At 37.1% G+C, this 16516-nt stretch overlaps 1 protein-coding gene across 1 annotated transcript in view; it reads right to left on the minus strand.

The window, feature by feature from the left end:
- The window catches only part of LOC150080571 (protein BANP-like), a 161107-nt gene extending 147651 nt beyond the window's left edge, over nt 1-13456 (minus strand). Inside the window, exons 1-2 of the mRNA XM_090381938.1 lie at nt 13370-13456; nt 2032-2215 (exon numbers count right to left, since the gene is read on the minus strand). Of these exons, the coding sequence (XP_090238064.1) occupies nt 2032-2215; nt 13370-13405 (220 nt within the window). The 5' untranslated portion in view covers nt 13406-13456. The remainder of the gene's footprint in view (nt 1-2031; nt 2216-13369) is intronic.
- Between the last annotated feature and the right edge of the window lie 3060 nt (nt 13457-16516).

Genomic DNA, 16516 nt, shown 5'->3' on the forward strand with positions numbered 1-16516 from the left:
CTTAGAAAGGCTTTTGATACTGTTGCACATGGAAGACTGCTACACAAATTGGAGCAGTGTGACATTGGAGGCAAATTGCTGCTATGGATAAAGGGGTGGTTGAGGGGGAGAAGACAGAGAGTGGTAATCAATGGACACTGCTCATCGTGGACTAATGTTATTAGTGGAGTCCCTCAGGGCTCAGTGTTGGGTCCATTATTGTTTTCTGTATTTATAAATGATATTGATGATGGTATATCAAGCTTAATGTCCAAGTTTGCAGATGATACAAAGGTTGGCAGGGTTGTCAAGGACACTACTGACACTATGCTGCTGCAACAGGATCTGGAAAGGTTGAGCAGATGGGCTGAGAGGTGGCAAATGAAGTTTAACATTGACAAATGTAAAGTACTACACATGGGAAACAGCAACCCCAGAGCAATGTATCAACTCTGTGGTACTACACTGACAGTGGTAGAGAATGAAAGGGACTTGGGGGTGATTGTGCAGGCAGATATGAAGTTCTCTGAGCAGTGCAGACGGGCTGCAAGAGTAGCTCATGGAGTATTGTCAATGATATACAGGAATTTTTCCAGCAGGGATAAGGAGGTGATTATTCCATTGTATAAGGCAATGGTCAGGCCACACCTAGAGTACTGTATACAGGTCTGGAGGCCTCATTTCAAGAAGGATGTAGAGCTGCTGGAACGAGTACAGAGAAGGGCAACAAGATTAGTGAATGGAACAAAGGGGTGCTCTTACGAAGAAAGGCTTAAGTTTTGCAAATTACAGTGTCTGGAGACTAGGCACCAGCGAGGTGATCTGATAGAGGTGTATAAAGCCTTGAATGGTTTAAGCATGCTCAATGCTGATGGGATTCTTCCTCTAGCTCAGAAAAATCACCTGAGAGGGCATAAATTCAAATTGAGGAAAGACAGATGTAGGATAGACATGCGGAAATTTGCCTTTAGCCAGAGGGTGGTTGGTTGGTGGAACACACTTCCATCCCTTGTGGTTTGAGGTTGATAGCCTAAATAAGTTTAAGGCTCAGCTGGACAGGTATTTTGAACGAACAGAGGGGTGAAGTGGAAGTGGGTTTTTTTTTTTTTTTTTGGCTGATGCTGCATAAGCTTGCTTTCTTGCATCAAATGCCTCTACTAATGCTAATGCTAATGCTAAATGTTTATTAAGCTACGAGAGTATTTCTGGTGAAATGTTGGATTAGGATTGATGTGTTTTCTCAGAAACCATGAGTGATAAGAGTTTAGTCATTCGCTTCTCTGAACCCAATTTTCCATGGCATATTTTTTTCTCTTCATTTCATATTATGTTTAGTTTAGCTCCAGATTCGGTACAAATAATATCGGCCCGAAACTGTGTTATTTATTATTGTTCTCAGTTTTTTTTTTATGGTGAAATGTCAACGAAAAGAAACAGCACTGAAATGGGCAGAAAACCAGGAAGAAAACAATATAATCAAATTGATATTATTAAAGAACTTGAGAGATTTAGTAGCAAAAAAATAGGTCACAACTACAAACGAAACAAAAAAACGATCGAACATTATTTTAAAAAAATACTTTAAATTTTTTCCACATAAAATTTGTTGTAAAATACCTATCCCGAATATACATACATATGTAAATGTACATATTTTTTTTTGTATAAGTTATTGTTATTATTATTATTTTAATTAAATAAATTCATTTTTTTTCACGCTATTTAAAATCATTTTCTTTTACCTTATTACATTAGAACAGAATTTATTTAATTTTACCTTACATTCGATTATCCGGAAAATATTGCTATCCGGAAGAGTCTGACAATAATTATTCTGGATAACTGTATCCATAAATCGGCTATTACATGAATTGAAACTTATGCCTCTGTTGCATTCACAATAGCTTTGGAAAAAAAAATAAAGTAACAAAACCTTTTTGCATAATCAAAGTTTCAGACAACTGGAAAGCTACTGTGAATGTATTAATTAATAATACAAATACACACATATATATTTATTTTATTTTTTTTAAGTATAACTCTATTTCAGACAAACTTTCTTGGTCATAAATACATACCTAACTAGAGTAGTTGGTACACTGTTGTCCTTAACAAGGGAAGATAACATTTCTACTTTTTCCTCCAGCGTCTGGCAATAATCATTAACACAATCCAATCTACTTTCTATGGCATCCAGTCTTTCGCAAACTACATTGTTGAAAGTCAGCAGAAGTTGCTGGATAACAACAAAAGAAAATTTAAAACATATCCTTCAAGAATGTTTTTAAAATATCAAGAATGTGTTTAACACAATCCTTCAAGAAATCACAGTTCGTGGCATCATATTTCTTAAGTTTATTCAGTTATCTTTGTTTTCTCTCAGCAATGAGCAACAGCATAGCAATCGGCATTATTAAAACATTTTTTCATGATAATTTTATTTACAAAATACCATTATACAGGGCAAGTAACAATAAAGTGTTAAGCATTAATGACTTCCTTATTTGAAACATTAATGATTTACTGTAGGTATGTCACTCAACCAAAGGCTGAATATGAAAAAAAATTTTGGGTAAGGATACAATCTGACTTGAAATTTTCTCAGTATCACAAAGAGAGCCTGCTATCATAGCACACTGGGTTCTATCGTGGTATACAGGAACTTGGCCAGCACAGGCAAAGAAATATGATTATTCACTCACTGTATAGAAAATGTGTTATAAAGTTTCTGTTTTATATATAGTCTTGAACAGCAGACCTAATACATGAGTTTGCAACTTAAATGTTATGGCAAATAAAAGAGCACAAATTATCATTTAGAAGTGAGCTGTGCATTTTTTGTGGTGGCATACAGATTTGATAAAGCATACACAGCTATGAACTTGGATGCTATGCCAAAACAACAGTCAGCTGTACAATGTATCAGTTCACAAACCATGAAGAACACTTTCCCCTAAGGATGAAAAGTAATCAAGAATTTTAACCTCCTTCTGTTCTCCACTATGTGGAGAATACTGATAAAAAAAAATTTTGATCATCACTGGTATAAAGCAATGGTTTGGCCACATCTTAACATTGGATATAGTTTGGAAATCACCTTTTAGAAGAATGTCAACTATTAGAAAGGGCAGAGGGAAGAACAATGAGATTAACTCATATGAAGATACAGGGTAAAAATTCTTGAAGACCTCTTCATTTAAGAGTGTAGTTAACAAATCTCAGATGGAGGAAGTTCCCACAAGTTATCCTGAGTTTTTCACTGTGAATGTGTGCACACACACACACCACAGACAAAAATACCATAAAAGAAGTTGCAATATAACTAAAAGTAGTTTATGCACCAGAAATCTCCAGCCAGCCACACAAGGAGGACTTCCAACTTCATTAGTTGCCATACATAAAAACAAGGTATCTGTATGGTGACCTCATTCATGTATTTAAGAGTTTAAAAGAGCTAAATACTGTGGGTATCTTTTCTCTATTTTTGATGAATGTACACGAGAAGATTTAAATTGAGAAGGATATTTGGCAAACTGCATATAAAAAATTTTAACTTCAATCAGTAAGTTACTGACCAATGGAATAAACTAATCTTATGGGAGTGGAAAACTTATGTGAATAATATGTTAGTATTAAAATGACATAATAATGTAAGGATGCAAACTTATTCTGCATCTGCTAAAACAAATTCTCACGTACCATTCCTATCCAATTCCTTCTAAATCCTTGCAGGTAACTTATTCCAACATCCCACAACATGCTACCTGAAGGTAAATTTCATATGATATAATCCATTGTTACTTCCTGAGATTTTGTTTCTTGTTTCACTCATCAATGAGAATAATTCTTCCTCCTCCTCACTCACTTTACTGATCTCTCTCAGGGCCTATACACATCAGTCAAATCCCCAAAAGATGTCTAGTTGCTATGTTCTGCAGACTGCACAATATTCCAAGTGTGGTTTCACCACTGCCTTATAGATAGGACAATGATTTCTCTCTCTCCCACTTACTGAATGTCCTTTAATTCCTCTCCTGGTCTGTAAACTACAGCTGGGTTTCTGTTCCTAAATGCATTCACTAAAGTTTAACTGCCATTTTTCAGAACATAATAGCAAACAGTATAAATCCTTTTGAAGTAGCATAGCCTGATTCTGATAGGAAAGGAAAGTGATTCTGATAGGAAAGGAAAACAAAAGAGGCCAAACTCCACAAATCTCACAACCTCAATTTATCTCTTGATGGATCTCAAACTGGTTTATTCCTATTTGGGATCTTATCAGTTGTTAAATAAGCAAACTGAGTTTCTCAGTGTGTCAAACTGCCTTTGAAGAGCTGAGAAACTCAGTGACAAAATATCCATTATATGAGATGGTATGGTAGCTAATAAAAAATAATAATAAATAAATTTAGGACAAAGAATTATAAATATTATAAATATCCATAATATTGTTTTTACTACTCACATAATGGGTTTTTCATTATGTGAAAAACCCGTTATGTGAGTTAAGAGTACCAACCAGTTAGACCCCAAATAGGATAAAAATGGCAATATGTGTAATAGCATACACTGTAAACAAATAGCAGTAAACTTCTTCCCTTCAAGCAGCAGTTTTTTTTTATTATTTATATTAGGGCAATACCGAAGAAACTTGTGGTGAAAGGCTTCCACAATGAGGCGCATTTAGTAGAAAATTCAGTTTGCTCACTGTTACAAACAAAATGAGGCTTTACCCTATCTGTACAATGTTTGGTTTGGTTTGGTTTGGATTTTACTGGCACATTAGCAACTAAGGCTATAATGCGCCAAGACCAGGTAATATCTAAAAATTAACTGTACAATGTTTTACAGCTATTGTAGCATTAGGTTTTCTGCCATAAAACTATTTTCAAAATTCTGAATTCAATGTAATTGCCAAAGTAATAGTAAAAACTTTAGAATCTTTGGAAATACACAAAAGTAATAAATGAAAATCCAAAAAGGTAAAAGCATTTTACCCTAACATAAATATAACAGTTCATGTTCAGTTGGAAATGGAGTTAAAATTCAGCTCAGCTTTACTGAACCATCATTCTTATTTTAGTTGATTTAGGCATGCTTATGTAAACATTTGCCATAGTTTTCACTTACAGCAATTAAATAAAGTAATAAAGTGGAGAGCTGAAAACAAAAGGAAGAATATACGAAACTAAAAAAAAAAGGTCTTAACCTGTTTTGTTTTGTTTTTTTTTCCTCTCTTTAAAAGTAAAATCTACTTAATTCATTCATAACAAAGAATTACAAGAAGAAAATTTTGACCTGAAAAAGTAAAATAACTAAAGCAAAAGAAAAGATCATGTCAGAAGCTGAGAAATTACTGAAAGAAAGAATAACTTATGAATATCTTTAGAAAATATATGACAAATGAACCAAAAATATTACTTCATTCAAAAATTTCAGTAATAGTTTTTGTAAGTAAGTGTACAAAATATGAAACACGTTACATGATGAAATAGGCTTTTGAGTTTTCTTGTGGAAAGTGATTTTATTTCTATATTTATTATATTTTTATAATTATATCTTAACAAATGGACTCCAGAAAAGTATTCCTGCTTAGGGTCCCAAAAATACTAAATCCACCCAGAGGCTTACATCTGGTGAGTATGGGCTTGGCACACCCAGGGTCCTGAGCTGGATATCTTTCTTCTCTTCCTTGGTGATTCCTTTCTACTCTCTCTCTCTCTCTCTCAGGGTATCTCGGGAATTTTTTTTTTGGCTGGTGCAGCATAAGCCTCAGGCTTCCTTGCACCATATGGCTAATAATAATAATAATACACAACTGCCTTTTCCCCCTACCCTCAACTGCCTTGGAGCCACCATGATACACGTACACACACAAGCCCTGGATGATGGAAATGTATATATAATTGTATATAAATCTATGTAAGTTTTGTATATATATATATATATATATGAATGTATGTAAACTGTGTGTATTAATAAATGGAAAAAAATGGAATACCCTCAACTGAAAAATTGACAATCCAACTAGAGTGGCTGTTTCTGTCCAAAAATAACAAAGTTAAATTCTTTCTACCACTAAGGTTAGGTGGTAGAAAGATGGTAGTATATTCTTCCTTGTTTTCAGCTCTCCACTTTATTACTTTATTTAATTGCTGTAAGTGAAAATTATGGCAAATGTTTACATAAGCATGCCTAAATAAACTAAAATAAAAATGATGGTTCAGTAAAGCTGAGCTGAATTCACTCCCCAAGTTATTTCAGAGCCAAATTCAGTCAGTATATATTTTAGGAGTAGTAACACGACTTCCTCACATGCAAATACTCTAGAGAGAGCAAAGAATGCAGAAAAAGCAGCAACATCATGCCCTTACCAGGGGTCTAACCAATCAGAAGGTTATCAGAACTTGGGAAAAAGAAAAATTCCAACCAACTGGACTTATTATGCAATTGTTAAGTTCCAACCAATGTGCAGCCTCCATCCAAGACTGGTAGCAGGATCCAGCAGAAATACTTATGTCACATATGTTACTCTACTTTAATAATTCTTTGTAATTTAAATTACAAAGAACATTATTCATCATTATTCATGACTGACTTCAATGCATAGTAAGTAAAGTTAACTACAGGTCATGTTTCTGTGTTCACCTATAAATCATGTATTCAGAGTAACTATGTTAATTTTTGAAATATGTCTATTGTTGTAGGGGGAAGGAATATTTATACTGATAATATAATGATGTTGAAAACAAGAAATTCATTCTTATGAAACATGCTTTTATTTCATTTCCATCAATATCTACATAAAGGAACATACAGATATTTACAGTGCAAACTTCCAAAAGATAACTAATGGTACTTCTGTGTGGTGATCATAAATGGATAACACAGGATAATTCAAATAAACAAGTAGTTGATCATCACAATGGTCGTAATTCTTGTGATTTTTAGGTCAACTTTTCCAATCATCATTCTTCTTTTTCTTGGTGATTCCTTTCTACTTCTCTCTCTCTCTCTCTCTCTCTCTCAGGGTAACTTAGGAATTTTTGTTTTTTTGTTTTGGCTGGTGCAGCATAAGCCTTAGGCTTCCTTGCACCATATGGCTAATAATAATAATAATCTGACAAATTTTTCTGTGGCATTCTGCACATATAGCTCAACCTACATGACTTACCAGTACCACTACAACTAATGCTTAATTACCATAGAAATTAGTGCAAATTAAGTGCTGCTTTAACCTAACTGTCAAATTTCTTAAATGCACTACAGTAAGGGCTGTGTATACCACTTGATGTCAATGTGAACTTGTACATAGAGCAAACTATTGTCAACCTTTGTTCTGCCAATCCACCAACATTACATGAATGCAAATTATACATGATTCCCGAACAGATTTAAACCAAAAGTCTGAAATTTGTCATCTGATATGAGATATTACAGTTTCCTCTGGAGATTCTGAAATATCATAACTTCCCCAAAATACTAGGCCATGTGAGTAGTTTAACCTTCAGTTTAGACTGTGCTGGTCAAAAACAGTAGATAAATCTTTCCTTAGATTCGAAACAACTGATCAGTTCTATCCATAAATGGAACTGGTACAAGAATAACTGCAAGCAAAACCACTATGTGTTATACTCTATAATGGTGGACTGAACTGGATTTATCTGCAAAGAAAGCTATATGGTTACAATATCTTACAATATCTTGCATTAAGAATCTGCAGATAAATGAACCACTAGGTGGCAGTGATCACAGTGTGTTGAAGTGGGATTTACTCAAGGAGGTAACTACCATCAGAGGTAAAGGGAAGGTTTTTGTTTTCGTAAAGGCGACTATGATGGTCTGAGACAGTATTTAAATTCTATACAGTGGGACCAACTGATGATGTTACCAACAGCAAACTCAAAATGGGAAGCATTCAAGGAACTAATCTTGGAGGCTACCAGGCTTTACATACCAACTAAGAAATATTGTTCAAGGTTTAGGCCTAAATGGTTGTCAGATGAACTAATGAGACATGTGGCAGAGAAGAAAAATGCATGGGATACATACAAATTAATGGGTGACATGGAAGCCTATGATAGATATAAGTTGGTCTGTAACCAAGTCACAAAGGAGATTAGGCAGGCAAAGGCAGACTACGAAAAATCCTTGGCAAAGGATGCAAAGAAAAACAGAAAAGAGTTCTTTACATATTTAAACTCAAGAAGGAAAGGGATGAATCAGATTGGTCCACTGGATATTGATGGTTCAACAGTTGAGGATCCTGCTCAGGTGGCTAACAATCTAAACGAGTATTTTGCATCTACATTCACGCATGAGGAGTTATTCAGGAAGGAGAATGATGTAGGTAAAGTAAATATTGGCAGTGAGCTGGATGATTTTGTAATAACTGAGAGGAAGGTGGAGGAGAGATTGTTGAGGATAAACATAAAAAAGGCACCTGGGGTGGATGGGATCTATCCAGTTATATTAAAGGAGGCAGCAAAGGAAGTAAGCAAACCCCTAGCCATAATTATGAGAGCTTCTTTGGACTCAGGGGAGGTACCCATAGACTGGAGATGTGCAAATGTAACCCCAATTCACAAAGGAGGATCAAAGGCTGACACAAGTAATTATAGACCTGTTAGTTTAACTTCTGTTCCAGGTAAATTAATGGAGGCACTGGTTAAAGAAGCACTGCAGGATCATCTAGACAAGAATTCAGTTATAGCTCAGACGCAGCATGGTTTTGTTAAGGGCAGGTCTTGCCTGACCAATTTGATTGGATACTATGATGTAGTCACAAAAGAATTGGATGCAGGGAATAACTTTGATATTATATATTTGGATCTTAGAAAGGCTTTTGATACTGTTGCACATGGAAGACTGCTGCACAAATTGGAGCAGTGTGGCATTGGAGGCAAATTGCTGCTATGGATAAAGGGATGGTTGAGTGGCAGAAGACAGAGAGTGGTAATCAATGGACACTGCTCAACGTGGACTAATGTTATTAGTGGAGTTCCTCAGGGTTCAGTGTTGGATCCGTTGTTGTTTTCGGTGTTTATGAATGATATTGATGATGGGATATCAAGTTTAATGTCCAAGTTTGCAGATGATACAAAGGTTGGCAGGGTTGTTAAGGACACTACTGACGCTATGCTGCTGCAACAGGATCTGGAAAGGTTGAACAGATGGGCTGAGAGGTGGCAAATGAAGTTTAACATTGACAAATGTAAAGTACTACATATGGGAAACAGTAACCCCAGAGCAACGTATCAACTCTGCGGTACTACACTGACAGTGGTGGAGAATGAAAAGGACCTGGGGGTAATTGTGCAGGCAGATATGAAAGTTCTCTGAGCAGTGCAGACGAGCTGCAAGAGTAGCTCATGGTGTCTTGTCAATGATATACAGGAATTTTTCTAGCAGGGATAAGGAGGTGATTATTCCCTTGTATAAGGCAATGGTTAGGCCACATCTTGAGTACTGTATACAGGTCTGGAGGCCTCATTTCAAGAAGGATGTAGAGCTGCTGGAACTGGTACAGAGAAGGGCAACAAGATTAGTGAATGGAACAAAGGGTTGCTCTTACGAAGAAAGGCTTAAGTTTTGCAAATTACAGAGTCTGGAGACTAGGCACCGGCGAGGTGATCTGATAGAGGTGTATAAGGCTTTGAATGGTTTGAGCATGCTCAATGCCAATGGGATTCTTCATCTTGCTCAGAATAATCACCTCAGAGGGCATAAATTCAAATTGAGGAAGGACGGATGTCGGATAGATGTGCGGAAATTTGCCTTTGGCCAGCGGGTGGTTGGTTGGTGGAACCGACTTCCATCACTTGTTGTTGAAGTTCATAGCCTAAACAAATTTAAAGCTCAACTGGACAGGTATTTCGAACGAATGGAGGGGTGAAATGGGAGTGGTGTGTGTTTTTTTTTTTTTTTTTTTTTGGCTGATGCTGAATAAGCTTGCTTTCTTGCATCATATGCCTCTACTAATGTGCTAATTATATGGATAATGCACAGTTTTGTTATTCTAAGCAATTCAAGTTCAAAAACATCTAAGGAATCTTCGGTTAATTGAAATGCACAAGTAACAACTATGTCGGTTGAATGCAAAACCCAGGAAATACAATAATAAAAGCTCGGATATCAAAAATGAATTGAAGTGGTCAAAACTGTTTATCCAAACACCAACTGGCAATTGAAAAAAAATATTTAAAACTTATTTCATTCATTCTCAAATAATTCTGAAGTGTATTTATAGGGTTACTATGTGTCAGGATTTTCCTGGTCATGTCTAGCGAAATCTAGGACAAAATTTTTAAATGTTGTCCAAGGTCCTGGGATAATATACATTGCTATATCAAACCCATACACTGCCCCAAAAAAAGCACAGCCCAGTGTAGAAAAAGGATTTTTTATATTTTATTTATTTAAATCATCTGAATATATATATATTGAATTACTGATGCTCATATTTATTTTGCTCAGTTTCACTCAGTCTGGTGTACACTAGAGTTTTTGGGCCGCCTCCGTAGCCAGGTGGGCAGGAGCAGCAGTGCGTAGCACGCGCTTCTTGATTAGACCGGGGCTCGAGCCCGTGACCACCAAATACGGAGGATGCGGAAAGGTCAGGGAATGACCACCGCATATCCCCAGAGCAATATGGCCTTAGTTGCTAATGCTCCTAAAAACCAAATAAACAAACTAGAGTTTTTGTATGGAATTTTGAGTTCCAGGGATGATTTTCAATGTGGAAATCCTGTCTATATACAGCTTCTTTATGGTCTTTTAAACTGGTACATGGATCTGCTTCAAATGCAAAACTATAAAATCAGGGAAACCCAGCAAAACTGTACAACGACCAACACAAGACTCAATCGGGTTAAAAACCATAAACAAACCAGCCATCAGGTCCCACCAATCATGGACCAGGTATGGCAATGTTACCATTGTTCTACTTATTACCTAACCATGATTTAAGCTGCTAGGAAAGTTTTTTTTTTTTTTTTTTTATGACAACAATGAAAATGCACATTATTGTTATTAGCCATATGATGCAAGGAAGCCTGAGACATTCAAGGAATTAATCATGGAAGCTACTAAAAGTTTCATACCTATTAATAAATATTGTTCAAGGTTATCACATGGTTATCAAATGAACTAATGAGACCAGTGACAGAGAAGAAAAATGCATGGGATGCTTATAAATTATCAAGCAACACAGAAGCCTATTGCAGATATAAGCTAGTCTGTAATCAAGTCACAAAGGAGGTTAGGCAGGCATATTTTTTTACTTATATAAATTCTAAAAGGAAGGGGATGAATCTGATTGGTCCACTTGATATCGATTGTTGATGATCCTGCTCAGATAGCAAACAAACTGTATGAGTATTTTGCATCAACATTCATATGAGGAGTTATTAAGTTTTGAAAATGCCAGAAGGTTATCAAATTGTAGCAGGGTGCTTAATGATTTTGTATTAACTGAGAGCAAAGTGGAGGAGAAATTGATGAAGTTAAACATAAGAAAGGCACCTGGGGTGGATGGGATCTATCCAGTTATATTAAAGGAAGCGGCAAAGGAACTAAGCAAACCCTTAGCCATAATTATGAGAGCATCCTTGGATTCAGGGGTGGTACCCATGGCCTGGAGATGTGCAATGTACCCCCAATTCACAAAGGGGATAGAAGGGTGACATGAGAAATTACAAACCAGTTAGCTGAACTTCTGTTCCGGGTAAAATAATGGAGTCACTAGTTAAAGATGCATTGCAGGATCATCTAGACAAGACTGCAGCAATAATTCAGACACAGCATGCGTTTGTTAAAGGAAAGTCTTGTCTGACAAATTTAAGATGATATTATGATGTGGTTACAAAGGAACTGGATGCAAAAAATAATTTTGATATCATATATTTGGATTTCAGAAACGCTTTTGACACTGTTGCGCATAGAAAACTATTGTACAAATTGGAGCAGAATGGTATTAAAGTAAGTTGCTACAATGGATAAAAGGATGGTTGAGTGGGAGAAGACAGAGGGTGGTAATCAATAGATGCTGCTCTTCGTGGACTAATTTTATTAGTGGAGTCCCACAGGTTCGGTGTTGGGTCCACTGTTGTTTTGTATATTTATCAATGATATTGATGAAGGTATATCAGGCTTAGTGTCAAAGTTTGCAGATGATACAAAGGTTGGCAGGGTTGGTAATGACAGTGTGCTACTGAAACAGGATCTAGAAAATTTCGGCAGATGGGGCTGAGGTGGCAACTGAAGTTTAACCTTGACAAATGCAAAGTACTGCATATGAATAGAAGTAACCCCAGAGAAATGTACCAACTGCGTGGTACTACACTTAAAGTGGTAGAAAATGAAAAAGACCTGGGAGTAATTGTGCAGTCAGATATGAAGTTTTCTGAGCAATGCAGATAGGCTGCCAGGGCAGGTCATGGGGGTTTTGTCAATGATATATAGGAATTTTGCTAGCAGGGAAAAGGAGGTGATTGTCCCTCTGTATAAGGCAATGGTCAGGCCATGCCTTGAGTACTGCATACAGGTCTGGAGGCCTCATTTTAGGAAGGATGTAGATTTGCTTGAGCATGTACAGAGAAGAGCAACAAGATTGGTAAGGGGAATGAAGGGATCCTCTTACCGAGAGGCTTAAGTTCTGAAAATTGCAATGGCTGGAGACTAGGCACCTGCGCGGTGTATAAGGCCTTGAATGGGTTGAGCACGCTGAATTCTTATGGGGTTCTTCCACTTGTTCAGATTACGAACCTAAGGGGACATAAATTCAAATTAAGGAAAGACAGATGTAGAATAGATGTGCAGAAATTTGCCTTTAGCCAGCAGGTGGTTAATTGCTTGAAGAAATTTCCGTCTTGTCATTGTGGAAGTTGATAGGTTAAATAAATTTAAGGAGGAACTGGACAAACATTTAGAGGGAATGGTTGTGTGAATTTTTTTTTTTGGCTGATTTTGCATAAGCTCATACACATGCCACTACTACATGCTGCACCAGCCAAAAAAAAATTGAATTACCCTGAGAGAGAGAGAACCAGCAGTAGAAGGAAACCACAAAGAAATCCAAAATGATATTTTTATTAATTAAACAATATCATTTATACCCAAGTACTATAACAAACTGTGCAGGGTTTTCGAAAACTGGGGACTTTCTACTTTCCGAAAGCCTACGCGTCAAATCAAATTCGCGGTATTTATCACACGTATGGTTTTTAATTACCATGCATTTTATTCGTTTTTTTTTTTTTTTGTTGTTTTTTTAAGTGAATTTTTCTTGTGCGTTAGTGGTTAAATGGCAGTTTTCAGTTTCAGTCCACATCTGCCGATAAACCACTCTAGTATGGCCGGCTATTCGTACTTCTGAATGCATAATAAATACCTTCAGAGGTTCTTCCTGGAGTCGAAATTCCTCCATTTAACCGTTCTGATAAATTGGACACTGATGGAATTTTTTTTTTTTTTTTTTTTTTAAAGCTAATTCTGTACTTTTGGATTATTGCTGGCCTTAGTTCTCGTTCCTTCTCACTTTATTTCCGGTTTTAAAGTTAGAAAATACCAAATCTGCATATCAAAATTTTCAAACAATTATAACACGCGACTACTTATGCTGTTGTACTAATGAAGTAATAACATATTTTAACTGGTTAGCAGTGTGAAAAAACATAGATTAGATACGGGATCAATAGAAACTACTAAACAAAAAACATTTTCACCGAACTAATACACGTAACAGCAGAAATCACATTACAAGTCACGGAGTACTCTGTGCTATAAATTATTCCCTATGCGCACCCTCTTCTCTATTTTTCAAATACACTTGACCAAAGAATCCACAACTAAAACTAGAAAAATTCAAAACACAAATACTATTATTATTATTAACTATATGATGCCAGGAAGCCTGAGGCTTATGCTGCACCAGTCAAAAAAAAAAAAATCCCCGATTCACTCAGAGAGAGAGAGACAGCAAAAATCAGAAGTAGAAAGGAATCACCAAGAAAGAGAAGATTGATGATATCCAGCTAAGAACCTGTGTGCTCCCAGCCCATACTTACAAGATATGAGCCCCTGAGGTGATATTACTGTACTGAAAATTACATAATTAATAAACGATGACTATGCTGTAGAGATAGCAGTATTAAAAGAATAACAGCTTCCTACACTACAACAGTGGTAATTTCCATCTGCTCCTGCAAATCAAAGTGATAAAATCGTAGTTATGGGATATAGAAAAGATATCCCCGAACTTTAAAAGAGGGTGATGTAGTAGCTCCTCGATCGGGCACTTTAATATCGTAAACGGAATGCCTTGTCAGTTGCTCACGGCCCACTGTGGTTAAGGTCAACAAAGAATGGTGTCAAAACACCTCCCACCGACAGAACTGTAAAGAATTCCGCAAGCAAAGTGGATGCTTCTCGTAAGCAAACAGTGCAGTGCGTTGTGTGGGCTAAAGCAGGTCACAGTGCGACATAAGAAAGGCACCTAGGGTGGATGGCATCTACCCAGTTATATTAAAGGAGGCGGCAAAGCAACTAAGACCCTTAGCCATAATTATGAGAGCATCCTTGGACTCAGGGGAGGTTCCCACGGACAGGAGATGTGCAAATGTATCCCCAATTCACAAAGGGGGATCGAAGGGTGACACGAGTAATTACACACCAGTGAGTTTAACTTCTGTTCCGGGTAAAATAATGGAGTCACTGGTTAAAGATGCATTGCAGGATCATCTAGACAAGACTGCAGCAATAATTCAGACACAGCATGGGTTTGTTAAGGGAAAGTCTTGTCTGACAAATTTGATAGGATATTATGATGTGGTTACAAAGGAACTGGATGCAAAAAATAATTTTGATATCATATATTTGGATTTCAGGAAAGCTTTTGACACTGTTGCGCATGGTAGACTACTGTACAAATCGGAGCGGAATGGTATTAAGGGTAAGTTGCTACAATAGATAAAAGGATGGTTGAGTGGGAGAAGACAGAGGGTGGTAATCAGTGGGTGCTGCTCTTCGTGGACTAATGTCATTAGTGGAGTCCCACATGGTTCGGTGTTGGGTCCTCTGTTGTTTTGTATATTTATCAATGATATTGATGATGGTATATCAAGCTTATGGTCGTTGTTTGCAGATGATACAAAGGTCGGCTGAGTTGTTAATGACAGTAAAGGCAGTGTGATACTGCAACAGGACCTAGATAATTTGGGCAGATGGGCTAAGAAGTGGCAACTGAAGTTTAACCTTCACAAATGCAAAGTACTGCATATGGGTAGAAGTAACCCCAGAGAAACGTACCAACTGTGTGGTACTACACTTAAGGTGGTAGAAAATGAAAAAGACCTGGGAATAATTGTGCAGTCAGATACAAAGTTTTCTGAGCAATGCAGAGAGACTGCCAGGGCAGGTCATAGGGTTTTGTCAATGATATATAGGAATTTTTCTAGCAGGAAAAAGGAGGTGAGAGCAATGCAGAGAGACTGCCAGGGCAGGTCATAGGGTTTTGTCAATGATATATAGGAATTTTTCTAGCAGGAAAAAGGAGGTGATTTTCCCTCTGTATAAGACAATGGTCAGGCCATGCCTTGAGTACTGCATACATGTCTGGAGGCCTCATTTTAGGAAGGATGTAGATTTGCTTGAGCGTGTACAGAGAAAGGCAACAAGATTGCTGAGGGGAATGAAGGAATCCTCTTACCAAGAGAGGCTTAAGTTCTGCAAACTGCAGTGGCTGGAAACTAGGCACCTGCGGGGTGAACTGATTGAGGTGTAGAAGGCCTTGAATGGGTTGAGCACGTTGAATTCTGATGGGATCCTTCCACTTTTTTTTTTTTTTATGAAAACCGAAAACACGAAAGGGAACAAAACCTATAGTACTTAGTACCGTGCATGGGTTGAAGGAGAAGTATGGGGGAAGGGCGATGCCGGAAACTTTGCTCTAGAGACTAAACTTGGGTTTCACCTTGTTCAGATTACGAACTTAAGGGAGCATAAATTCAAATTAAGAAAAGACAGATGTAGAATAGATGGGCGGAAATTTGCCTTTAGCCAGCGGGTGGTTAATTGCTGGAACAAACTTCCATCTGTCGTTGTGGAAGATGATAGATTAAATAAATTTAAGGAGGAACTGGGCAGGCATTTGGAGGAAATGGTGTGATTTTTTTTTTTTTTTTTTTTGGCTGATGCTGCATAAAAAAAATTAATATTTTAGGGTTTCCCGTAATTAAATACATTAACCCGTATTTGTGTCTGTAAATTGCGTATGTTCAATGGTTAATTTGCCTGTTTTGCTGGACGAAAAAACCCCAGATAGAAAAACCTTGCTATCTACGTCTGAGACCAATTAACTCAGCAACGGAGTGAAAAAAGCCCATTCAAGTTCCTCGCGTCATCGACGATATTCGAATCCAGGCCTTTTCCCCCCCGGTGTGGGGAGGACGGTGACGATATCACTGGGCTACCCGGGCAGACGCTGATGCTGCATAAACTCATACACTTGCTTTCTTGATTGATCACATGCCACTACTAC

The sequence above is a fragment of the Mastigoproctus giganteus genome, chromosome 9, assembly GCF_048544385.1.
Source record: "Mastigoproctus giganteus isolate SK-2022 chromosome 9, ASM4854438v1, whole genome shotgun sequence".
Lineage (NCBI taxonomy): Eukaryota > Metazoa > Arthropoda > Arachnida > Uropygi > Thelyphonidae > Mastigoproctus > Mastigoproctus giganteus.